General features: G+C 39.9%; 1 protein-coding gene across 1 annotated transcript; it reads left to right on the top strand.

Moving 5' to 3' along the window:
• On the top strand, positions 1-23,266 carry LOC145785413 (xaa-Pro aminopeptidase 1-like). The gene is made up of 17 exons (XM_082597069.1): positions 1-80; positions 645-796; positions 7,863-7,979; positions 8,203-8,371; positions 8,775-8,867; positions 10,919-11,076; positions 13,399-13,510; positions 14,544-14,690; positions 15,036-15,184; positions 16,121-16,207; positions 16,384-16,571; positions 20,207-20,339; positions 20,641-20,815; positions 21,174-21,242; positions 21,797-21,873; positions 22,180-22,278; positions 22,714-23,266. Exons 1-17 carry the CDS (start codon positions 44-46, stop codon positions 22,912-22,914), a joined length of 2,163 nt encoding a protein of 720 aa, XP_082453195.1. The 5' UTR covers positions 1-43; the 3' UTR covers positions 22,915-23,266.
• The last annotated feature ends 3,096 nt before the right edge of the window (positions 23,267-26,362 follow it).

The following is a 26,362-nucleotide window of genomic DNA, read 5'->3' as shown; positions in this document are numbered from 1 at the left end:
CTGCAGTTGATTCTTTTTCGCAGTTGGAAGTGATGCTGTAGAAATGAAGATGAAATTAGTCGTTGCAACTATTGTGTTAGGTAAGCATTCAAATAACTTAGCTTGCATTTTTTTCTGCACTTTAAAATAATTAGCAGACGATGTTACATTCAGTTCGCTGAATTTTATTTGCTTCATTTGAAAAATTTAGCCTTAGTGGAATCTCTATGCTACATAAACAATGTCGAAAGCTGAATTCAAGATAGGCACGATTCAAGGTATAGGCTATGCTAAAATCGTCTGGGAAGCGTATAGTGCCTGTTGTCCTGGCCCAGTCCAAGTGTACTGAATCCTATGGATGACTTAATAAACGTCTGTCAGAGGTATCCAACCCATCACAGCTGGTGGGTACTGGGTGCTGCAAACAACCTAACCGGGTAATGAATCCCCCAGCCGATCTCATGCGGACGAGGAACATAACATGTTCATTGTTTCGAGATCTTTTCCATGTTAAATGGTTTAAATCGGTTCTTATTTGCTTTGAGTTTGATTGAGGCAAATAAAAGTACAAAGTAGAGTCCAGGCGGACTGGCGGAGTATAATGTTAAAAGTCTTCATTCGATTTATTTAGTTGAATATTCCATTTATACATGACTTTTTTTTAGTTGCTGTTACTGCTGAGTGTCATGCGAAAGTTCCTGTCAAGATGGAACACGGACAATATGGTTATGATGGGCAATATGGTTATGATGGGCAATACAAAAGCCTTCTTCCCATTGCACGTGATGCAACTCACAGAGATTGTTCTGATCCCAATGTAAGTAAAATGATGGGCTCTGCAGCCTATGTTGTTGAAAACGTTATCGTAAAAACAGAAATGTATTAAAAACAGAACATTGTTAAAAATAGTTTTCAGAACTCCAGTGATTTATTGCAGTATCTCATTACTTTTCCACAATGCTATCGGTAGCTGATGTAATAACATGAAATTTGAGTTTAAAAAGTATTAAGTCAAATTTGTCAAAAGATTTTAAACCAGGAATGTTTTGGGCAATGCTCAAAGAATGTGCTCGTGCAAATGGTGCGATTGACATTGTTATTGGTTAAACTTTCCCACCTCTAAATCTGTTCAATAGCTTTGGACTAACTAACTGTATGAGACAACGAATAGGAAAGAATCGATATCCTTCAAAAGGTGGTTTGCAGTGCAAAACTTTAACTTGTTTTTTTTTAGAATTATAACATTTTGTGACTTAGCCATAGTTATAACTCAGGTTTCCATTTTGTTACATGTTAAAACTGGTTACAACTGAAATTTTAACATTTTTAAATATCTTTACGAAAGCATTTCCATTTTTGTTTCAAAATGAATACCAGCATCGCTTTTAGACCTAGCCCAATGTGCGTTTGCTATCATTTTGTGTGCATTTTCACATTGTTAGCGATTTTAGTGATTTGATGCAGACATTAATTATACTCTGTTTTGATATTGGGTAACCCTACTAACCCATGGCCACCTGGAGATGCGGCCTGATTTGTCACATTTTGCAGATTTTGATTACAGCTACTGCTAGTGTTTGACTGACATTTTTTGAGATGTTTTTACTTTTTGCGGTTTCCTAATGACATAAAACTTTTTTGTTGCCTTGAAGAAGCAGTAGCAAATGAGAAAAGTAAGTTGAAAAACGCTAAATCAGACTGTTATTGAAAAATTAACAGTCTGACTAAAATCTTCGAAATCAAATTTTCTTTGTTTTTCAACATGTGAGAATGTTAAAACCTATTGTGTCATCTGGGAGAAAGAGAAAAGAAAGCGTAAAAATCTAAGTTTTAGAAAAATGTAAGTTTGCCCAAAGTAAAAATGTTAGTTAGAAAAGTTAGAAAAACCTGGAAATTTTTGCAAAATGTGACAAATCAGGCCGTATAGGTAGCCTAACCTAATTTTTGCATTACGTTGGTACTTACAGCACATTCGTAAATACAGGCTATACATTAGGGTGGATCGAAAAATCCAAAATTTTTATTTTTCTAAGCTAGTATGTCAAAAAGGTGCGAAATACCCATAATAACATACATGCAAATTTTTTTTTGGTTTTGACAATTTTTTGATCGGCCCCCGCAAGGTTTTATTTTCCTAATATCGGGTTGGAGAAAGTCTCCCACAAAATTGGTCAAAAGCATAAATACTGTGTGACTCACTTATGCGCTTTATGATGTCATAATAAGCGACTTGTGTTTAAACCATGGCGATCTATACTACTGGCCATCCCAACGTGGCAACAGCCAAATAATGTGGGGGCCTATTAAGTTTTGGCAACTAACAGATATTAGGCGTAAAAAAGGCGTCTTTGCATGATTTATTACTAACAAACAAATACTTCTGGATTAGAAAACGAATTTTTTAACATACTGAGTGTTTTGAAAGTTGGGTCACTCTTGATTTCATGTACCTTGATTCTGTTGATATCTTGATTCTCATTGTATTCTTAACATGTAGCTATTGTCCTGCTTTCCTGCCACTTATTTAATAATATTACTACATCTTAATTACCTTTTGGCACTGTATTTACAATTTTTAGGCTCAAAAACATTACTTGACCAATCAAAATTGCTGATTATATGTTGTAACACTTATCTCAGTTGGTAAATTGAATTTTCGTATAGGCCCCCACATTATTTGGCTGTTGCCACGTTGGGATGGCCAGTAGTATAGATCGCCATGGTTTAAACAGATAGGCTACAATTGACCGTTTTATCACCATTGCTAAAATACTTGGTTGGGTATCTCAACAATTAGCTGATGTAGCATTTGATTCTTCAAAAGAATTCTAGATATAAAAGAAGCTTTATAGTACAATTATTGGAATTTGCTTGCACTGCAGGTTCCACAAAGTTTAATAAAAGTTATATGCGCTTCTTACAGATTGAAAGGCAGTTCACTTAGACTAGTACGGGTAACCCTTCTGGGCGATGGCCTAGTTTTATTATTACTTGGATCTTCACCATTTAGCGTATACCAGTTTGACTGCACTGGTGAATGTAGCATTGATCTGGCGATGCGAAACCTAGGATGCTTGAATCACTCAGACACTCGCGATGGCTGACTATAGCTAATTAATCTTCTTCGTCGTATGAGCTGTTCTTCGGGACTATATGTTTGGGCATGATGTCATCAGCCACTCTACAGTCTCGTCATCCAGGGTCTTCAGTCCAAGCGTTCCATGTGGTGGTTGATGGATTGGGCAGTCATGGACGACATGATCTACTGTCTGGTCTGTGGCGCCACACTCGCATCCCGGTGAGGGAGCCAGGCCCCATCTGCACATGTCTGAACGAAAGCGACCGACGCCGGTTCGTAGGCGGTTAAGCCGGACCCACGCAAGTCTTGCGAGGGACATTCCCGGAGGGTGGGGATCGACGTCGGGTAGGAAATCATGGAGTCGGGAGGTGTTGTTTTGCCACTCCATGTTCCATGTGTAGTTCGTCCAGTGTGCCGCACTTATTCCAAGATCTTCAACGTTGTTCAGAAGCTGTTGTGCGGCGGGCACAAATGGGCGTCTTGATTTCAGTCGCTGCTGTCCTCCAGGTAGGCGCTGGAGTGCACTGTGGAGGAGGTGGTCGGGGTCCAGTGCGCGACGAGCAAGGGAAATCATGGCTCCTTTACGGCGAAGCTCAGCAGGTTGGATGCCTGCAAGGATGGGAAGGCAGTCCGTTGGAGTGGGACGCAGGCATCCAGTCACAGTGCGTAGTGCGTCATTGATGGCGGTGTCAATGTGGCGGGTGTGAGAGCTGCGGCACCACACTGGTGCGCAGTACTCAGCGGTAGAATGGACGAGGGCCAAGGTAGCTGTGCGAAGGGTTTTCGCATCAGCTCCCCAGCCGGAACCCGCCAGCCGCCTCAAAAGTGCAACGCGCGCCGATAGTTTTTTGCGCAGTGACTCCAGGTGTCGTCGGTACGTGAGTGACCTGTCCAGGGTTACGCCGAGGTAGGTGGGTTCGGCGCAGTAGGGGAGGTGTTCGTCATCGGTGGTAATGTTGATCTCACGTTTTGCTTCCTTGTTGTTTAGATGGAAGGCCGCCGACACTGTCTTTGCCTTGCTGAGCTGTAGCTTCCATTTCTGGAGATATGTTGATATAGTTGACATGTCCTGGCTTAGGTTCCTCTCCATTGACTGCCAGTCTCCGGCTGGATGCAGGAGAGCCAGATCGTCTGCGTAAGCATACTTCCTGGAGATGGTGTCAGGCAGGTCATAGATGTAAGTGTTAAAGAGGAGGGGAGCCAGGACAGAGCCCTGTGGGACGCCGTTCCTGAGTCGACGTAGTCTACTTCGTCGGCCGCTACCGGTGGAAAGAGTAAAGCTGCGGTTTTGCACAAGTTCCATAATCATATGGACCATGTGCCTGTCAGGAAGGAGACGAAGTAGTTTGCAGGTAAGGCCGCTGTGCCATACAGTGTCGTAGGCAGCCGTGAGATCGACAAACACGGCGCCAGCCTTCTTTTTTGCCGAGAAGCTGTCCTCGATGTCTTGGGTCATCAGGGTGACCTGGTCTACAGTTGATCTACCGTGGCGAAAGCCGGCTTGTTCCCGAGGGAGCTGAGGATCTATTATCGGTTCGACACGGGCGTAGATAAGTCTTTCGAGTATCTTGAAGGGGATACAGAGCAGAGAGATGGGACGGTAGCTCTTCGGATCCCCTGGGGGCTTCTTCGGCTTTGGGACTGCAACCACTAGGGCTCTTCTCCAGATTCTTGGGATGCGCAGGTGACGCAAGCAGCAGGAAAGGAAGTCTTTTAACCAGGACCTCATAGAGGGGGCAGCTTGGAGTATTAGTTCCGGGCATAGGTGGTCAAGGCCCGGGGATTTGCCTGGCTTTAGGTGCTGGAGGGCGGAGGCAAATTCTTCTGGGGTAAACTCACCAGAGATGTTGCCCTCGACAGGTGTTGGGACCTTCCAGAGGTCCGTCATTTCCTTGAGAACGGACTTGTCTGATTCACGGTCTCTCGTTCTGTGCACTCCATTTTTCACAAGTTGTGAGGCGATGGCATTTGCTGAAATGGGGCATTGGCGACGAGAGGCACGTGATCTGCCAGTGAGGTTGTTGAGTGTACTCCATGCTGTGCGGCTGGAGTGCGTGAAGTCGATTGAGTCTATGGCTTCTGTCCAGCGCTTCTTCCTCTTTGAATCCAGTCTTGCCAGCAGGGCTGTTGCTGAGTTGGTGGTGGCGGTGCCCTGGGGGGAACGGAGGAAGTCGCGGTAGAGCCTGTCGCACTCCACATCCCAGCAAGGTATGTAGTTTTTCCGTCGACCTCGCGGGATGGAGTCTTTTGCCGCAGATATGATTGCATCACAGAAGTCCTGGTAGGCTTCATCCACTTTGATGGTGTGTGGGGATGGGAGGTACTGCGTAGCTTCGTTTGTGAGTAAGCTGTAGTATTCCCAATCGGCCTTTCTGAAGTTCCATCGCTTGACAGGCTTGCTCGGAATAGGTGTGGCAAGCAAGGGGGCCGTGATTAGCGAGGGTCGGTGTTGAGACCTTGGGAACTTCTCTAGCACACGTCTGTCCGGCTGGCGATCATCGGGGTCATCACTTGCGAAAGCCAGGTCTGGGTTCGTGCCAGTGTTCCAACGACCGGAGTGGAAGCTCGGTACGCCCTTAGGATCGTATAAGAGGGCGAGGTTGTTGTTGGTTGCCCAAGCGGCCAGACTTTCTCCGTCGTTGTTGATGGAGTTGTAGCCCCAGTCAGTGTGGTGGCAGTTAAAATCGCCAGCGTAGAGGCTGGGGTGGGGGAACACTGGGATGGCTGTTGATGTTATCCGCGAAGGTGGAGGCTTGTAGACATTGACGATGTTGTAGCCTGCTACATCTACACAAAGCCACTCGATCTCCGATTGAGCTTGGGATTGGTCAACCAAGGACCAGCTCAGCCGGTCATGGACAAACGTGGCGAGGCCGTGTTTCCTGCTGCAGGTTGCGCCTGCGAGTGTGAAGTTGGTTATTACCAACTTATCCACAGATGTACAGTGAGTCTCCTGGAGGAGGATGATGAGGGCTTGATGCTTGGTGGCCAGGTGCTCGATGATGTTGAGCTTGCTGGCCGTGATGCCCTCGGTGTTCAGCTGCAGTACGGTGGGTCGTCGGTACTTTTCGACAGTTCGAGCACTGCCGTGCCCTGAAAAGGGCATTTCCCTACCCACCCTGCACTGAACAGTCTCATTAGCTCTTGTTTGACAAGTTTCGTTTCGCATACGCATTTTGTGTAATTTCGTATGTTACTGACGGGGGGGACCACGTGAAGGTACTTGTCTTCCTCCCCTTTAGCTAATTAATAGAACCCTTATATGTCAGCGATAACAATCCTTATGAGAAACTGCAAGCATTGGTTATGTTCACTATCCGTGTTTATGCTCCAATGTGGTTCACAATAAAATCACACTCATCTTGCAAAGATGGAGCTAGACACATTCACCAAATGACAACAACATCACGATATCTTAGTCCAAAGCACAAGAAAATTATCAACCTAGTTATAGGCTTCACCGCATCTGATACTTTGCTCATCCGGAAAGTATAATTTTGGCTATGATAACTTACTATCGACCACATATTCGAGAACTAGGCCTGCGTGGAGTGATGAAAGCTAGAGCTGCAAAACCCAGCGAAAAAATACAAAAATTTAAAGTTCCCTCAAAGCTTAATTTTGATGCAGTGAAATACTTCAAATTGATTAACTGGACAGATCTTCCTATCACGGAGCCTCCTGTAATTAAAACAATGACGGATGCTGAGCTCCTGCAATTCATCATGATAGATGTGACTCCCACTGTATTTTTTCCCAAATTTCCATGTCACACGCAGGCTGTTGAAAGGCTCGTGAAGCTGGTTACCGATGCATCTAAAGCAGTTTGTGGACCGAAATATCGAGACGGCTTCATTCGTGCCCGAATTGCTTCTCGTCAGTTTATGCCAACATTTAAGCCTAAACGTGATTTTACTCACTTCAATTTGTAACTGTTTATTATATTGCTTGCAGTCTTTGTATGCATGAGCGCATAAATTAATAGGAAGTGACTTTGTCAATGGACCACCTGTCAACCCAGTCATATAAAGTTTAAGCTTGTGAGTCAATACTCGGCCATCTGATGGTGATGGTTAATAGGCGTTTACCTGTTGGAACCACGGGTGGTGCATCCGCCAAGTCACTTTAAAATCAATATGCTGAAAGAGGGTGAAGTCAAAACTCTTAAGTACACACATTTTCATTGTACTTGGTGTTATATTAGAACCTTTTGCCATGTCTGCATAGCGACTTAAAATCGAAAAAAAAATTGCCATGCAGTTCTTGTATGTATAAGTGCCTAAATTTGTATGTCGCGGGGGGAGATCAAAAACTTGTTCAAACTTCTTCAATGTTTTACATTGTGTTATGGTGATATATTGGCAACTTTTGCCATATCTAGCTAATTAAAATTGAGAAAAAAAATTTTTTTTGCCACTTTTGATCCACCCTACTATACATAGAGTAGGTAATGAGTCATCTCAAAAAATCTAGTGGTAACTGAAATAACAATTCTTTGTGCTACATTTCCATCCCACAACAAACTACAGAAATGAAACTTTGATAGTTATGAATTCATGTTCTACTTAATAAAACATCTTTTTTAAAACTGCAACTCTGCAAAGCATGTGATAGCATACAATAAAATCTTCCATCCAAACCACACATCAATTGTATGTTTACCAAAATATGTTTGGTTTGGTAAAGTTCAATAGCAAGTCTAGCGTATTGAAAGTGAAGTTCGCGTGTTAGGCTAAATCGACAAGTATTTATTCCCACACGCTGTATTATGAAAGTTTAGTAAATGGTTTACCTATCAACACAGAATATCTTCCTCCCGCCTACTGCAACCAATACTTCTGCGAGACTTCAAGATTTGAGAGCAGAAATGTCCCGCATGAACTACAAAGCTTACATAATTCCCTCAAGTGATGCGCATTTAGTAAGTATCATTGTATTTTTGTATGCTTTGGAACAGAGGTGGGCAAACTACGGCCCGCGGGCCGCATGTGGCCCGTGACTACTTTCAAAGTTTGGAACATTGTAGGGTCTTTCAATAGATTCCGTGCAATATTGTTTAAAAACTGTTTCGCACCTAGTTTCCATAACTATACAATTTACTAATAGATTTGCTATGACTTTTTTTTGCATTTACTGTATTTTAGAGTGAATATGTAGCTCTGAGGGACAGAAAGAGAGCTTGGATCACCGGATTAACCGGATCGGCTGGGACTGCTGTAGTAACGGATAAGAAAGCCGCAGTGTGGACAGACGGAAGATACTTCGAACAGGCGGAACAGCAGCTTGACTGCAATTGGATGCTCATGAAAACCGGTCAGATATCTGCAAAAGTTTTTACAAATTTTGCAATAAAGAGAACATTAAACCATTTTGTTTAATTTGGTTTTAGATTGGAGAAGCGATATTAAATAAAATTGAGATAATATTTCACTTATCCTTACATACACTTTGCTATGTAATTGCAAGTAGAACCATCAATACATATTTGAGTGTTGTAAATATAGTTTCCATCTTGATTTCTAACTACTGTTCTGCCTGATACGCTTTCTCTAATAAACTTTCTTCATTGTGAATTGCTTCTGATAACTTGCATGTCTTCGCTTACTAGCTGGTTCGCGTTAACACGGTATTGGTCTTTTCACTTAAATGCCAATGGCTACGTAATATTTTTTTACAATGTATTTGTAAGTTTTTGTTTGCACAAAATGCGTTCCAGGAGAAGTTGGTGTACCATCCATTGAGGAGTGGATTCTTCAAGAGGTTACTGGTGGATTGCTAGTGGGCGCAAATCCTTTCGTATTCTCTATCGGTAAAATATGACGAATCTTAAACTTTGAAGCATGTGTGACGTCACAATAATCAAGTTATTCGTAAAAACAAATAATGATGTCATAAATATCTAGCCGGTTATTATGACGTCACACACATCTTATAGAGGTTGTAGCTTACAGTCTTCTATGGCTACGTTAATCGACAAGCTGCAATTTTCGTTTTAGTGTGTTATCTGTTAATAATCTGTCAATTATCAAGTTTCAGACCTGCGTACTGAAATATAAAATCTTAAATAGTGAGGTGGTAGTCACTTGGTAATACCAAAATATACCAACTTGGTATATTGCATAAGATGGTGAGAACGTACTCAAATGAGGAAAGAAGGAAGTTTTATTAGAAATCCACCTGATTTAAAATGAGAAAGAAAAAAAGAAGCGTAAACATTCAAAAACTAAGAGATAGATAGAAGTGAAGAAAGGGGCGTTCTTCCCGACTATCAGCACAACGCTGAGCACTCACTAGTAGCCTACAGCGAGCAGTTGCGACTCGCTAACCATAACGGTGTAATAAACGGTAAACCCCAGTTAGTGGGCCCACATCTCTGTGTAGGGGACAACCCATATTTGAATAAGAAATGTAAAATGTTACAATACTGCTACAAAACTCAACATATTTACGACAAATGTCTAAGTAATATGTCAGCAGCGTGCTAGCGTACAGCAGAATTAAAACTTTACTTAAAGGCATACTAAATGAAATTTTCAAACGGGAATTAGGCATTAAAATGCGTAAACTGAACATTCAAGAATACATTTCAAGAAAAATTACCGAAAAAAAAATGTTTTCAATGGCGCTGGCAAGGCCCAAAGTCCAATGTTTCATTTATTTTCATTTTTTTTCAAAATGACCAAAAAGTGCAAACACTGCTCAAGAATACGTCACAAAAGACAGCAATAACAAAAGCCACGTTACCACATCTGATGTTTTAACATCAGATCTGAGGTTTTGAGCAAACTGTCTGATGTTTTGATGTTGAAATCTGATGTTTTGATGTACATACATACATAGCCTACAGTTAAATCGCCGGCAGTAACAACTGTTGCGTGATCAGCTGATTGCTCGTCTTTTGTGACGTAGACTGTACAGTCGCACGCTTCGCTGCTCAGGCCCATTCTGGTTTTGAATGCTCTGACAAAAGTACGCGCGGAATACTGATCAGATCGCAATGGGGCAAAATTTTATTGAAAATCGTTTTATGGTAGCAAGTTCGTCGTCGTCTGAACTTCTGGGGCCGAGGGTCTATCCTTTTACCACCCCAGATTCACGATGTTCCCGGACTACACTGGAAGGCTGCTAGAGAGCAGCCAGTCTTTAGTTTCATCATCCATGACGCGCAGACCTTCCACTCCGTTAGGTGGTTTGAAGATGGTACAGTCATTGATGATGTGGTCTGCGGTCTGTTCCTCGGCACCACATTCACAGGAGGAGGAAGAAGCCATTCCCCATTGGTGCATGGTTGAGCGGAAAAGCCCGACGCCCGTACGGAGACGGTTGAGGCGCACCGATGCCTGTCTCTGTAGTGTCAGGCCGATGGGGCGTGTGTCGGCGTCGGGGATGAATGAATGGAGTCTGGTGGTGCTTGACTTCCATTCAGAATTCCATTTATGGTCCGCCCAAGTAGCTGCAGAGATGTCTTGTTCATCAGCTTCGTTGATCAGAAGCCGAGCGGCTGGCACGAATGGGTGTCTTGATTTCAGTCGGCGGGGGTGCCCGTTTGGGAAGGCAGAGATCTTGTGGTGGAGAAGATGGTTAGGCTCCAGTGCCCGTCGACCGAGGGACAGAGTGGCTTCTTCGCGACGAAGCTCAGCAGGTTGGATGCCAGCGAGAATGGGGAGATTGTCCAATGGTGTGGGACGCAGGCATCCGGTCACTGTGCGCAGGGCGCTGTTTATGGCAGTGTCGATGTTGTGGCAGTGAGCACTGCGGCACCAGACAGGTGCACAGTAAGTTAGCACAAAGAACGTGGAAAATCGCCAAGTCAGGTTTTTCCTTTAGTATCCCTTTAATGATGCAGTTCTTAATTTACAGATGGATGGAAGTCATTTGCGGATGCCCTCTATACTGGCAACATTACAATGACAGAAGCCATCCCTGATCTTATTGACAACATATGGGACGAGCGCCCCCCACCCTCGACAGAAGAGGTTTTTGTCCTCCCCCTTGAGTATTCAGGGCTGGAGTGGCAGGTAAAAAAATGTTTATGCTGCCTTCCTTCTAGTTTTTTCTTTACCCATCAACATTATGGTCTATTTCTTTATGAAAAAATGCTCGAGTGTAAAACTATATTTCACAATGCTGGGAAACCTTCATTGAAAGTTCAGTCTTGTCAGTTTTGCATACTCGTACTATGCTCGTACAAATATGTTTTCTACCAAACCAAACGGCATCGATTCGTTTGTCAACAGCGATCAGCATATGGATTTGTATAATGTATATGTATTCGACCTTTTTCTAGACCTCTGCTACGTTTGGCATATATTGTTTTTCGTTGTGAATTTGTGATAGTCAGAAATAAAAACAAATTGAATTGAATTGAACAATACCACTTGTCGACAGGCGATTTGTATCGCTATCATACACATTATTTCCATTTGCTTTACAATAAGCTTTAAACTTTGGTTGTTGATTCAATAAAGTAAAAAGATTATAATAGCCTCCGTTATAGTGAGTGAATGTTCTTGCAGTAGACCAAAAACATGCTATAATACCGATGACCCTAGTGAAGGCAAACATTTAAACAATCTATAAACAAGCTTTTCCCTTTTATTACTTTTGACTGGGCTTTTATATCGATTGTTGGACTTAGAAATCACAATAACGACCAGTAGGCTAATCCCCATTTAATTGCTGTGTAAGGTTTATTACAAGATTGTTGTTTGCTTATAAAAGTTGTAAACTTCAAAGGTTGTGTAGTGAATTAAAAGGATCATGCGAGAAAGTGGTTGATTGTGAACTTTATTGACTTCGCCATTTAAAGTTGTAACTTATGATCACAAAAATTCATGGCCCTATAGTTTGATTTTGTTGCAATTTATTTGACACCCACTGCTTTTTAAAGTCTTCTCAGGAATTTAAAATGACTACGTAGTTTATGTTAAAAGTTATAAAAAACGCAACACAGAATGGAAGGCAGTAGGGCCTAAACACAGGGCCGTGTTCACCGTTTCCTATGCTCCTCGGCTGGGGGAACCATGGCTACTTGGAGGCCCAAGTCTGTCTGTCTAATGTTTTTTGGCTGTTTAAGAAAGAAAAAAGCTGCCACATAAACTCGATAATCGATAGCTTAAATTATGCAAGGTCGCATTTACTGTTTCCCAAACCCATGGCTGGGGCCCACCTTCGTCTAGGGGCCTACGCATATTTAGCTCATGTAGGGTTTTTCGGCTTGTAATTTTAAATTCAGGCTATTGTTTAAAATGTTTAATAATTAATTTTTTCCATACTTGCAAAATTTTACGCTCGCTATGCTCGCTCATTTTATTCATCTAACCAGCGATGTTGGGCATGCATAGTTTCAGAAAGTGGAAGGAAGTAAAAAGCTGTTACGTCTCTCAAAAAACTAACAAAATAATTTTATATTCTGAAGTAAACACTGCTCTCACAAAAAGCCTAGTTAATTAACAAGTAAAGTGATAGATTTCAGTGTTAATGAAGATAGGCTATAAAGTGCAATGTGCCGTGAAAATAGTATGGTTGAAGCGAAGGTGAGCACACTTGAAATAGATTTTCGAAGCTCTAACCTGCTAAAAGACAAGGTTAGAGCTTCCAATAATACTGGGCTATGCAAATTTTCAAGAAATAAATTATTGAAATCCTTCTGTGATCATGAAATAACTTTTTTTTAATTCAGTAGGCTAACTTGTTTTAAACCATACCTTCTACCTAAATCTAATTTTAATTTGATAAATTTGGTTTCATACAAAGCGACCTGCATGTTTACATACAAAGTGTACATCTTGATAAAAAAAGCATTATTGCCCCAACAATGCCTAAAACGTGACCAAATCAAGATTATATTTGTCAACATTTTCTGGGGTCAAGCCCTTCGCAACCCTACTATGCAACTTTACTTTTTCGGACATATAGTTTTGAATTGTCCATTCATCTTATACATTTTGCTTTGTTAAAATTCTGGCCTTTTTCCCAACATTTTTCCAGACCCGCTACTGTATTGTTTGTTAGCATATTTACTTCTTTTAAATTTTAGAGTTGCTTAGCGGCCTACTTTTTGCTGAAATAATGAATGTGAACATTTTGCTAACACTGAAAGAGATTGCGGCTATAACCGCTTTCCTGTCCTATTTGAAGAGCCATCACTAAACATAGTTGGCCCAAAGATTTTAAAATAAGTTGGCCCAACTGCGACGAATGGTGCAAGATACGTTGGGTCAACATAGGAGCGCTAATTTACCAACTGTTACACTACGTTGGGCCGAGGTACAATGTTTGCTGGGACTGAAACAAAACAAAAAACAACGTAGACAGTTATTACTTCTGCTGCTTTCTAGAAACAATCAGAATGCATTCTTGTTGTTCAGACGAAACTGAGTAACGCACGGACAGAAATGGAACAACAAAAAGCTGATTTTCTGCTTCTCACAATTCTTGATGAAATTGCATGTAAGACATTGTTAACCAGAAAAGTTTAAGTATCGCCGCTTAGAATAGAGATGATATCTTTAAATGTAGGGCTGTAGGCCTTGCTGTAAGCTAACTGTTATTCTTTATTCAAAAGTCTTTATTTGAAACATCACAAGGGTAGTTTAGCAAGAACCTTTTTATTCCATTATCTGATCAAGAACCACAAGTCGACAAAACTAAGCAGGAAGAACTTTCCTTCTACAAAATAATACTGTTGCTTGACTGGAAGGTCCCTTCGTTGCCTTCTCGAGTTGTATGATAATAATTTATTGCTTGTGTTTTCAGGTCTACATGTTATGACTTCTCGCGCAATGATGAACAAACTGTTTCTTGTTTAGTCTAGTTAGACCTACGGTACATAACTTATATTGTGATCCCATTTGTTACATGGACGACATTCTGTTCTTTTGTCCTCCTCCTTAGCTCAGTGGTTGCGCGGCTGGCTCAAGATCACACGGCGTTGGTTCGACTCTCGGAGTGTGCGTTTCAGGAACGCATTTCAGGAGTGCTCTCCATTCAGCTGTACCTAGTGAATGGAATAATTCCGCGGCAAAAACACTTCAACAATCGGAAACTTTACTCTGCCAATCTCGGTAACTGGCCCTGCGCCAAGAGCCTCTACAAGTATGCGAAACTACCAGGAATAACCTATCAAGGCTTTGTCAGTCCGAGGATAAAGATTCAAAACCAACCAACCAATTCCATCGGTCAAGCAGTAAAGCTTACATACCCATTGACCATTGTTGGTGATTGCTGGATCTCATCAATTCTTTGTTTCCTGCATGTGAGCTATTTATATTTGACCGATGAAATTCTCATGGTAGACGACTCTCATAAGAAAGTTTTGTCTTATATTGCTGACTTATCTGTACATACAGGTGTGAACGCTCAATAGCGCTTTGCTTCAAGGTTATGATTGCTAAAAATTATAAGATTGTGGCGGTAGTCTACATTTTAATACAATGTTGCCATCATTAAAATTTGTAAACTACTCCACTTGTTTGCTTTACAGGGTTCCTCAATCTTAGAGGAGGAGATATTCCAAACACGCCAGTGTTTACTTCTTACGTCATTGTGAAAAAACGTTCTTTTATATCTCTCTACGTGGACTTGCAGAAGTTCGACAGTGACGAGTCCATGGCTCATTTAAACCGCTCAGGTTGACTGCAGTTTCGCGCTTTTTCAAACATTTTAAATCTTTAAATCTGTTTTAAAGCTTAGTTAAATTTTCTATGGAAACACGGTGCCTCAATGATTCAAAAATTGAAGTTATATTCATTCTTGATGTTTTTTTTTTTTTTTATACTTCGTAACCAAACGTTGTTTAACTAGCTATGTGGACAATTTTCCGTATAGCTAACTCTATAGCCTGCATGTGCTTCTGGAGGTTCCATAGGCCTATCGGGCAATCACAGATTTGTACTGAATAAATAAATAAGGAATAGTTTCAGGTTAGTAATGAATTCTGCTTGCTTATATTATATAAAACTTCCTGCTCTTTCAGGTTGTGAGGATGACCTTTCTTGCGTTATCTTGCGTCCGTACGAGCAAGCTAGACCGGATCTAGAGACGCTTGTCACTGCAAATCCATCTGGAAAGTTTTGGTTGCCAAGCGATGGGACAACTTATGCGATGTATAGTGTTGTGGATCAGGTATAGAACTAAAGATAAATGCAAAAAAGAGTCATAAACGTTCGTGCAATTTTTAACAACTCGTTTCCAGCACGTCTCAAACATTTTGAATTAGAGCAATTGTTCTAAAACTAATGCGCAAGTGCTCCTGGGTAAGTGTGGGCATTAACTATGAGCATGTTACGCAGCAAAAGAGATCTCCTCTATCGCTTTCAAACTGCAACATTTCAGTAAACATTTCTCAGCTACTGAATAAATTATTATATGAGACATTGACAATAATTCTCATTGACATTACATTAACTATTTATTGGCAAAGGAGTAGAACTAGGCCTATATTGTTTAACAGACATGGCCTTTTATCGCTGAATCTTAACAAATTGAGAGGCTTCTGATAAAATAACATACATGACACTGAGATTCATAACATTAAAGTTACCGTACATAAAGCGTGCTAGCGTGCTAGCATAGTGGTTTGCAGCATTGTTGGAACTTATTGCAGCACCCACTTAAAACCGTCCAAACTTTGTTAGTAAACTTTAACTAAAGCTTCGGTAGAGAGTTTGTCTTGTTGAACCATAGGCATACAAAGCCGAGTAACGTGATCAAGTTTAACATTTTCAAGTTTATTACATTTACATAAACATAAAACTACGCAACAAATTAAGTAGCCTATCGAACGTTTTCGACATCACAAGATGTCTCCAGCTAGTGTATAAACTTTAACTAAAAATACAAAGCTGCTTTATGACTTTATTAATGACACAGTAACAAATCCGACACAAACTTTAAAACTATTATCAATTATTATATAAAAAAAGAGAAAAGTAAAAAAGCTTGCAGTGATCGTATTGGTCACGTCAACTTTATGTATTCATGGTGTTTTAGTGTTGTGAATTACAGTAGTTTGTATCAACAAGTTTTATTCCTGAACTGCAGCTTTTGTGAACGTTTCAGATGCAACAAATTCCCGCTCAATCTCCTTTGAAGTTGGCAAAATCCATCAAGAATCCGACTGAGATTGAAGGAATGAAGCAAGCTCATGTAATTCGCTGCTCTCAACAAAAAGTTGTATAAGTGTGATTCATAGGCCATGTTTCAGTGCAATCCATGTATTGGTTAGACAAGCTTTTCATAGTTTTCTGGTTAGTCTCTGTGTTGTTTACGTTAGCCTCAATTACAGTGCAACAGAATTTTTGATTGCTCATCTATGTTTTTAGATTTTTGATGCAGTCGCCCTTTGCGAGTACTTGCAGTGGCTGGAAATCAATGTTCCGCTAGGTGGCGTTGATGAGATAACTGGAGCCGAATTTCTAAACAGATTACGTTTTGCTCAAGAGACCAACCGTGGTTTAAGCTTCGGTTCAATCTCAGCAAGCGGGCCCAACGGAGCAATAATACATTATGGGTAATAATGCCATTGTTTCTAATCAAAAATAACTAAAAGTGACTAAGTCACATTTTCACTCGAATTGAGAAGTACAAAAACGTATTGGTTTCATTGTCCTTTGTCACCAGACACAAAAATATTTTGGTATGAAGGTTGCTAAGTCATCTTTTTCGAATACAGGTTTTGAGCGGAAAGGTAATTTTTTCTTCTAAAAGTAGCTAAGTCCGTTCTGACCAATAGCGTCGAGTCATTTAACCACGTGACATGATTTTTATTTTGCTTTTTGAGCGGGTTCCATTTTAGAGGACATAAAGTCATTAGCTGGTTACCGGTTATTTAGACTGGGACACTGCCTCTGGTTTAGGTAGGGTAGGTGAAGGATTAGGATCATTGGTAGTGTTAAAAACGGTAGTGTTTTTATCAGCTTTTAATTGTAGATATTTTGCAAATAAATGATCAAATACCGGTAGTATTTATAGCATAGGCCTACTGGTTTTGAATCAAATTCAGCAGTCCACAGGTCCAGTTTGCAAGAAGTTTAGCAGTGTATACTTCAATATTCATGGGACATGATTAGGCTATTCGATGGAGTGTTGGTGTCAGCAGATAACGAAATGAAGTACACTTAACCTAAGATTAAGTAGCCTATTAGATTGGACTATTATTTTTATAACTTATTCTGTAAAGGTTCTAGCCTATCTACCAGTCTTCTTTACTTCTATACTACACTACTAATGAAGGGAAGAAGGTTTTGAGAGTGTACCCAATTATTATTATGTAGTCTAGTAGGCCTAACCCAATTATTATTCTACTGTACATTGCCAATGAAGGTGGGGAAGCCTCTGTACTTTACCTGTTTTTTTACCCCATTAATTACCAGTAACAGTTATTATGTGCTACCAGCCTAATTTTTTCAAAATATTTCTAACCCAAAATAAGTCTTTGCAGGTTTTTCCGAAGTCATATTAGTACGAGGTTTGAAGAAATATATTTAAATAGCTTACTTTACAGTAGTATCTGAAGTAAGAGATGGCAAATTCTGTTAGGCCAATAGAACAACTAGGCCTACCCACGGATGAATTAGCTGGACCCAGTCACAGACCTACTTCAAATTCAGCCTCAAGTTCTACACCCAAAGTCCATCATTTGTGTCTAAAAGTGCCTAAGTCCAGCAATTTTAAAGAAAAGTGCATAAGTCCAAAAAAGAATAGCCTATTATCAATATTTTTTGACAAGTTCAACTAAAAAATCAATTAATAGTGCAATCAGAACTAGGTTGGGGTTGTAGACACTGACATATGGTAAAAACAAAAAAATCTTTTAAATCTTGATTTTACAATGCAATTGAAAACTGTACATGTCAATATCTCCTTAGTAGTATTTTGTGACTTGGTCACTTTTCGTTTTAAACGCTTCACTTTGTCATTTCAATTGAAGGTGGTCAGACTTCAGTGCACTTGATTGTGTTTTATTGTTGAATGCTAAAAACTGGTTTCACGCATAAACTAAAGCTTTGGTAGAGAGTTCGCTTTGTTGAACTATAGACAGATGAAACAAAGTAGATTCAGCGGGTTTAATATATTTATTACACAAAAAATATGACAAAATAAAATTAAACCCACTTGTGTCCTCATCAGACTTTACTTTAAATTTGCAATACATAAAATGAAAATTATAAGATAAATCTGACTATGCACTGTAAACGCTTCAGCGTAAACGCAAACGTTCGAAAAACCATACGCCGTATGCATCAACGTAACTTGTAAAAAAAGTTGGCGGCGTCAGCGCATACACTAGCGCAAACTCATTTTGTTTGCTAGGTGCCAAACATTCACACGGTATAAACCACTTGAAACAAACAAGTTTTATTTTGCATTTCCACGAAGATACACAAGCATCTGAAAGTGTTCATCTGACATTTTGCTGTGTTTTGGTTCCAATATGTCTTTGCCCATTGAAAACATTCTTTCAACTGCAGCGCTGGAAGGTATTGGCGTGTTGTAGCGAAAAAAAGACATTAAAAAGTATGCGTTGACGCTATGCGCTAAAAAACTGCGAAAACTTTACGGCGTAGCCTCAAGTGCAAACTATCCAAAAAAATGTGGCCGCAAGCGTTAGCGTAAACAAAAAGTCTTCGCCGCAACTATGCGGCAAAGAATTTGCGGCGTATACGTACATCTCTGGTTATATTGTAGTGCAGGCGCGGATTTATGGGAAGGGCCCAAGGGGCCCGGGCCCTCCCGAAATTTTGTGAGAAATTGTTGAATGGTTTGATATGCTTCTAAACAGCTGATATTAGTCTCACAGCGGACTTACAACCCCCCTTTGGCACGCGTGTGACGTCACGATATTGAGAATGATGGTATCAGTCTCCATGTCTCTAAAACAAAGCTTGCCTAATTTTAAGCGAAACTGCATTAAAAGAGCGAGTTTTGCCAATACCAAACCACATTCAAACATCTCAGCCAGGAATTAGCAACAAGAAAACATAGAGACTTAGCTTTATTACCGAAAAAATGCCGAAGAAAACATGATCTTATCCTTTTGCTATGCCACCGGACAGCACTATTTCACAGGAATATTTATACCCATATTTTTGTTGAAAATGCTCTCAGAATGCACCAAATTCAAAGTAATTTTTCAAAATTTTCTGGGGGAGGCCCCCCAGACCCCCGCCGCTGGGTGTCGCCTTTGGCGAACGCCCGCCGGCCGTCAAACCCCCCAAATTCTTGGCTACGCCAGTGGTTGTTCATATCTGTTTTTTTTTTTCTTACTTTTTAATTCATTTTCAAATTTTCTGGCCCCCCCCAAAAAAAACTCCTAGATCCGCGCCTGTTGTAGTGTATAGTCAGATTTATCTTATAATTCACATAATAATCCCAGTGCAAAATGTCTTAAAATTCAACATTCATTCATACAGGGGCGCCAGAAGCAGGGGGCAGGGGGGGCGGATGCCCCCCCTGCCTTCAATTTTTCTGTGGATGGGGTTAGGAAGGGCAATGGTGTCCTTTTAAGGTCATGTAAACTACTGCACATTTTGCAATTCGATTTAACAATTTCAGCTTTTCGCTTTTGGCCTGATTATAATCTTTCATTTCTGTCTCAAAATAGCCTAATATTTACGACGCAAAATTCTCTATCACAGTAGGTTAGCCTACATCGTTATAACATAGCATGATGCCCTTCCGTGCCATTGTTCTTTGTATACCGGACACTTGTATCATTACTCGATAATGAGCTGATAGATGCGCATTATCGCTATATATTATCTTAACAATTTAAAACAAAATTGACCTTTCAGCAACAAAACTGCCCTTTTTTCATAATCCTGCCCCCCAGTCAAAAATCGTTCCTGAGCCCCCGCATTCATATAGTCATCGCGAGCTATTTGCTTTTGCAGAACTGTTTCTATCCTTGTGTTTTGTACACATTCGAAATGTGTCATCAAAGTTTGTATTAGCTTTTGGCTTAGAATAACGGTTTTCCATCGAGCACCGTTTCAGTGAGATGCATGGCGACCTATAACCTATGCACACTGCACAGGCTTAGCAAAAGTGCAAACCTATACAGTAGTAATAGATTGAGGCAAGTGAAATTTTGAATTAGCTAAATGTACTTAGCTTTTTATCTACAAACTGTGCAATCAAATACAGAGCAACCCCCGAAAGTAACCGAAACCTTACGACGGATGAAATGTACATGATCGACTCAGGGGGACAATACTTAGGGGGTACCACTGACGTCACACGTACAGTTCACTTTGGAACCCCATCGGATTATGAAAAGGTATTTTCACCGCCGTATAGTTACTTACAAGTATTAAAATTGAATGAAATAATTTGTGTTTTTAAAACCAATCAAGTGGATTTACGGTCAATGGATGGTATAGCTGAATGTAGGCTGCGCGAATGGGTCAACGATCTCATGCCGGTTGTCTGCATGATTAGTGAAATGGTCCAAGGTCGCGGGAATCGGAAGTTGAAGCTTGCCTCAGTCACACAAAAGGGATAAGGTCATAGATAACAAAGATGTTGCTCCTGCCAAACGTACAATAGACTATTACCAAACGTTCTCTGTTTGTTGACAGGAAACATTCACACGAGTGCTGATGGGTCAAATAGCAACTCAAATGGCGATTTTTCCATATAATAAATTCGGAAGAGATCTTGATTTCCTTGCTCGGCAATTCCTTTATGAAGTTGGGTTGGAGTATAGACATGGAACTGGCCACGGAATCGGCCACTTTCTTGCAGTTCACGAATGTACGATTGTGTTTTACTTATTTTGTAATGTAGTTTATTGTAGGTATAGCTATTTGCTTTATGCATTCAAGTATTTATGTAACTATACGGCCCGGAGATCTTCACCATCTGTGTCTAAGCTGTCAAGCAACTCCATAAGTGGCTCATGTCTAACACGGTCAAACTCTTTGCTGTAATCCGGAAAGCAGAGGTACAGATCTTCCCTGTGTTCTATCGACCTCTCCAAATCAGGACACCTGCTGAGAGGTCAATAGGACACAGAGAAGACACAGTTTATAATTTTTGATTTTTAAAAAAACTTCAAAAGCAAACAAAATGAAGTTCTTTATTCCATTAAAACATGGATTAATATGTTTAGACCCACCTGGATTCAGCTCGTCACTGTCAACAAATTTTGCTTTGCGTCCAGGAATGTTCGTCAGTGTCGGTAAGTTCAGTGGCGTAGCTAGGAAATGTGCCGCCCGGGGCGGATTCAGATTTTGCCGCCCCTTCAGATTTCGCCGCCCCTCAGACTTTGCCGCCCCAAATCAAAATCAAAAATCGTAATGTAAATCCCCCCCCCTAGCTACGCCACTGGGTAAGTTTGCTTCAATAACATAATGGTTTCAGTGCACGATTTTGTAAACGAACAACAATAGACAAAATCAAGAAACTATGACTGTTCATTGCTCAAGGATAGCTCTCCATTCAGCGGCATTAAGTGGTTAGAATAATTCATAAAATAAATCACATAATTCACTTGAAAAACAACACTTCAACAACAATCGAAAACTTCACTCTGTGAAACTCGGTGACGGGCTTCAGGGGCTTGCGTCAGTGGTTCAAGACCTCTACAAGTCCTACAAGAAACTGGCAGAATTAAGCTTTCAAAGAAGCTTTCACAAATTGCCCAAACAAACTTAACACTTGCATTACCTATGCTCCGTAGCAAGTCTACTGCCTGTCGTCTATGTCTGCCACGGACGTATTCGTTTTATGCAGAGCCTGGCTATTACGAACCCGGTTCATTTGGATTGCGTCACGAAAATATCGATCAAGTAGTAAAGGCAACTACTCAGGTAGCCTAGGCCAGCGTTTATTAAATGTATTCAGGCTAAGATTGCTACTGCATTTTCTTTACCGCTACATTTGCCTAAAAGGTACCACACCTGGCACACCACAAGTGTAGGTAAAACATTTCATTCTGTATTGACATGGTTTATTAGTTAAAATGGATTGTTGTTGTTCATACAATCATGTCAAGAGTGAAATAATTTGCTTCTCTTATGTTCAGACAAAGTTATTTTGAGTGGACGTTGAACTGCTTCATAAATCATTTAATTGATGACACGTTTCAACCTTTTTCTTCTGTTCTTTACTTGCAGTATGATTTTGAAGGCTACGATTTCTACACGTTTGAACCTGTCACATTAGTTCCCATTCAACTGAAGATGATCAATGTTGCATTGATGAGCACAAGCCAGGTCAGTGTTGTATATGTCGATGGACGTTGGATCAATGTAAAAATACGACTGATTTGCTGTCTGAGTTGTCGCAACTTGCTTTTGCTGCATTGTTTTCACACATAAACTAAAATTTCAATCATCATCATAATCGGTCATGCCTGAATTAGGCGTCGACTACCGTGAGTCTCCACAAGGATCGATTGTCGATAAGTTCTTATTAAGTTTACGAAATTTTGGTTTGTTCATGTTGAAAGATTTTTGAAGATTTTCAAACGTGGACGCCCCCGGTGCCTCTGACCAGGAAGTCGCCCCATCATTGCCGAATGTTTAATTTCGCGTTTATGGTAGACATGCCGGGTAATTTGTCATTTGTCTTTTTTTGATAGTCGCGATGAGAACGCCAGGGGTGAAACTTTCAATATTGAGATTAATCTAACAAACTCTTGATTACAGATCAATTACCTGAACAAGTACCATGCCAACGTTAGAACCATTGTTGGATCAGAAGCAGAAAGACAAGGGAAGAACGAGTTGAAGCAGTGGATTGAAACCGCGACAGTTCCTTTGGAAAGAAGCGCATCCGATCGTGTTTCTGTTTCTTTCTTTCTCACGTTGTTTCTTTGTTTTGTTGCGTCCTCGATACAATCAGTATAACAGTAAAGTATTTCAATGTAATTTTTTTAAATAAAACAAGTTCAACATCAATAACAGATCGTTCCCTGTTGACAGATACTCCTTTAACAAATTTCTTATCGTGTACAGTATCTTCAATAATAAATGTATCCAGTTTTAAACATTCTTGATTAATATCACCCCGTCCTCTTGTTCTGCTTCCCTACAAATCTCTTGAACCCCACCTAGCGATTATTTTGGCTCTTCTGCTATTTTTTGTTTGTTGTCTATTTTCTCTAGAACTTTTATCGTTTGAAATTACATATTAGGTGCTGCTTCTTCTCTAATGATTTTTTTTTCTTTTTTCTGTCAGCATTAAATAGCCTGAGCTTCTTTCGTTGTTTGTGTTTATGTCAAATATTACTGCAGGTGTTTGCACTTGTAGTTTTGAGATATTTTTTCGTGCAAAAATATTAATTTGGCATTTGAATGAGACCAACACAACACAACACGCAAAACAATATATTAAAAGTTAATTTACGTCATAAACATTGTAAACAGTGGCGTAGCCAGAAAAAAATTGGGGGGGGGGGGCAAATATTTGATGAATTGAAGAGAACGACAAAGTGTTTGATTTAAGACATCGTCACCTTAAGTGCAGTGGCGTATCCTGGTGGATTGAGCAAGGGAAGTAATAAAACTGGTGGGGGGTTAGAGCGTGTCGAAGGCACGGGTATTCTAGGGGGGTCCGAGGTATGCTCCCCCCTAAAATTTTTGCAAAATTGCACTCAAATATTGGATTATAGCGCATTCTGGAAACACTTGTAGGGTAATATTTGTATAAAATTTATTAGCAGATAAACAGCTATTAACTTATTAAAGGTAGCCTAGCTATTACACACGAACGGGCAAAAACTGCGGCTAAAATTATAGAACACCAAAAACTCAGCTACTCAAAAACTACACAAAAACCAAACAAAGTACGCGATTCTGAAATTGCTTCCATAGATTAGTTAAAAGAAGCGTAAATTGCGTAAACTTTGCGCGATTTAAGATTTGAAAAATTTATTGGTGTCTTTCTGTGTGTCTAAAACAAGTCCTGGGAGGTGTTAATAGTCAGATGTCTTGGAAAACGATATAAATTTCTACAAATTTTATTATGTTTTCAACAAAGGGCTCAACTTCGGAATCCAAACTTTGAAAATTGGAGGGGTGGCTATGGCCCCTTTCGCCCCCTGGCTACGCCTATGATTTTAAAGAGGCTTGTAAAAAGTTGTCAAAGTTAGCCTATTGAATCACTTGTTGCACCTTTGAAATTGGTCAACTTGACGAAAACTTCAGACTTGTAGAATGCCTCGATGTAGAAAATTCTTGAAGATTTACAATGACATAAAAAGTAATAAAGAGATTCACAAAATTGAGTGTTTTGTTCAATTTGAAATGTTTACTTTTGGGAGAGCAGTTTTACAATACCATAAACAGATGACTGATATTTACTAAGATTGAATAGCATTATTTAAAACAAATATAATGCACTAACAGAATATCAACATAGTAAATTCAAACCTTTTCGGCAAGAATTCTTTACCCTCATCAGGAAATAAATAATAGCCTACATCTAAGAAAATAAATAACTGTCAATAAATAATTGTAACGAAAAGTGACTGAACAAATAACTGCAATAACGTACTCACTGAGCTAAGTACACACACAACAGAAAAACATAATATATCAATAGTGTTAACATTTTGTTAACTTATAATGTATAGGCTTACCGTGGAGGTGTAGGCTAGGCTACTATGCTAGAGTGTATCTAATCACACAACAAGATTGTTAGATAGCTATAGCGGCAACAACACACAATCCGGGGAAGCAATTATGACATCTAATATAAATTCGGTAGGAAAGATTAAGTGAAATCCGGCGGTTTTATTCAAGCATTAAAAAATAGCCTATCATCCCCTGCAAAAATACAATGAGAAAAAAAAACAAAGAAAATAAAAGAACACCCATGCAAAAACAACAACTGTTAACTGCTGGCATAAAGAACGAAGCAAAAACACTAAAAGTAGGCCTAATCATAGTTTATAACTTTATACTCTAACAAAATCAGAGTTTATTGGTTGACTTGAATAGGCCTACAGTCAATAAGATGACAGCCTATAGGCCTAGGTAGTAGGCTACGTAGTAGGCTACCATAACAATGTTCAATCCGAAACAAATTGCAAAACAGTCGTCAGTCGTCAATGTTGTGACAATAGAGTCACAGACAAAGTTTATTCATGGGCTTATAATTCAATTCAATTTATTTTTTTTTGTCGGAAAACAACAGCAATGAAAAAATTACAAATAGTGAACGGGAACAAAACCAACAAAAGGAAAAGGTGGCAAAACTAAAAAGTTTAAAACGTGCATGCGATGCAAATTTAAAGGTTACGTAGCCTACACGAAAGTAAGTTAAGCACGGCCACCAAACCTAACAGTTTAAAGTAGATGAATTAGTTGGAAGAACCAGTTGACTCCACATACCTAAAGCAACTGGAGGTGAGCCAGTTGATGAAACCATGCGGGGACGACTGAACCTTACAACCAATATAAAAAAGAAAAATCAACAACACGAGCATTTAAGAATAAACAATGAACATACGGCATATTATTACATATTAAACATAGGCTATTACATATTATTTAAATCAAATATAGTTATTACAGGGATCTCTGAAGAACGGGATGACTCACTTGTTTTTGCCCCGGACACTAGTAGGGTAGAACTTCAAAACTCTGCAAACTTGTTAATGTTTTTTCTAATTAATGTTCTGAGAGATCAATATATAATGCTGATCCACTCCCATTTATTTTTTTGATGTTTTGAAGGCAACTTAATCCATTTCGTCAGACCACATTTTTGAGATTATCACAAGTAGCTTATAATAAGTGGTAGCAAAGTGGGCTTCAAAAGGATATAATACGATTTGCAGAGATAGTGATGTAACAGTAAATGCGTGAAAGGGAAAGTTTCTTTAAATGCCGGTAGGCCCACTATACTAAAACTACACGATGTTGATTTGATAAAGACGTTCAACACACCCAACCATTTTGGTGCAATAGGCCACATTTCTTTAATAAAAATAGTAAGGTGTGGATACTGGATAGCCTGAACATAGTAATGCTGGGACATTTCCGAAAAGCCACAAACAGTTATTGCAACTCTTCACTGTTTTGTATCTGCCACAATCAATGTGTATTGCCTCGCGATGGGTTGCTTTGTGTCTTCATCGAGCGTTGTTGTTTTGATTGTAAAATTCTGGTGCGATGTGTTATTATCGGTTATGACCTGAAGTAACCTTTGATGCGAACCTCGAACATTCTGTTGTTTTCTCAGTCACCAAATATCGTTTGTCATGATGTCACAAGGATGTTTACCAATGGATCTCTGATTGCGAAATCGTTGTTATGTAAGAGTCTTCTACCCTACGTGACCTTCTTTAGA

This window comes from Aplidium turbinatum, chromosome 16 (genome assembly GCF_918807975.1).
Source record: "Aplidium turbinatum chromosome 16, kaAplTurb1.1, whole genome shotgun sequence".
In the NCBI taxonomy this organism is placed as follows: Eukaryota; Metazoa; Chordata; class Ascidiacea; order Aplousobranchia; family Polyclinidae; genus Aplidium; species Aplidium turbinatum.
This window is presented reverse-complemented; position numbering and strand designations above follow the sequence as displayed.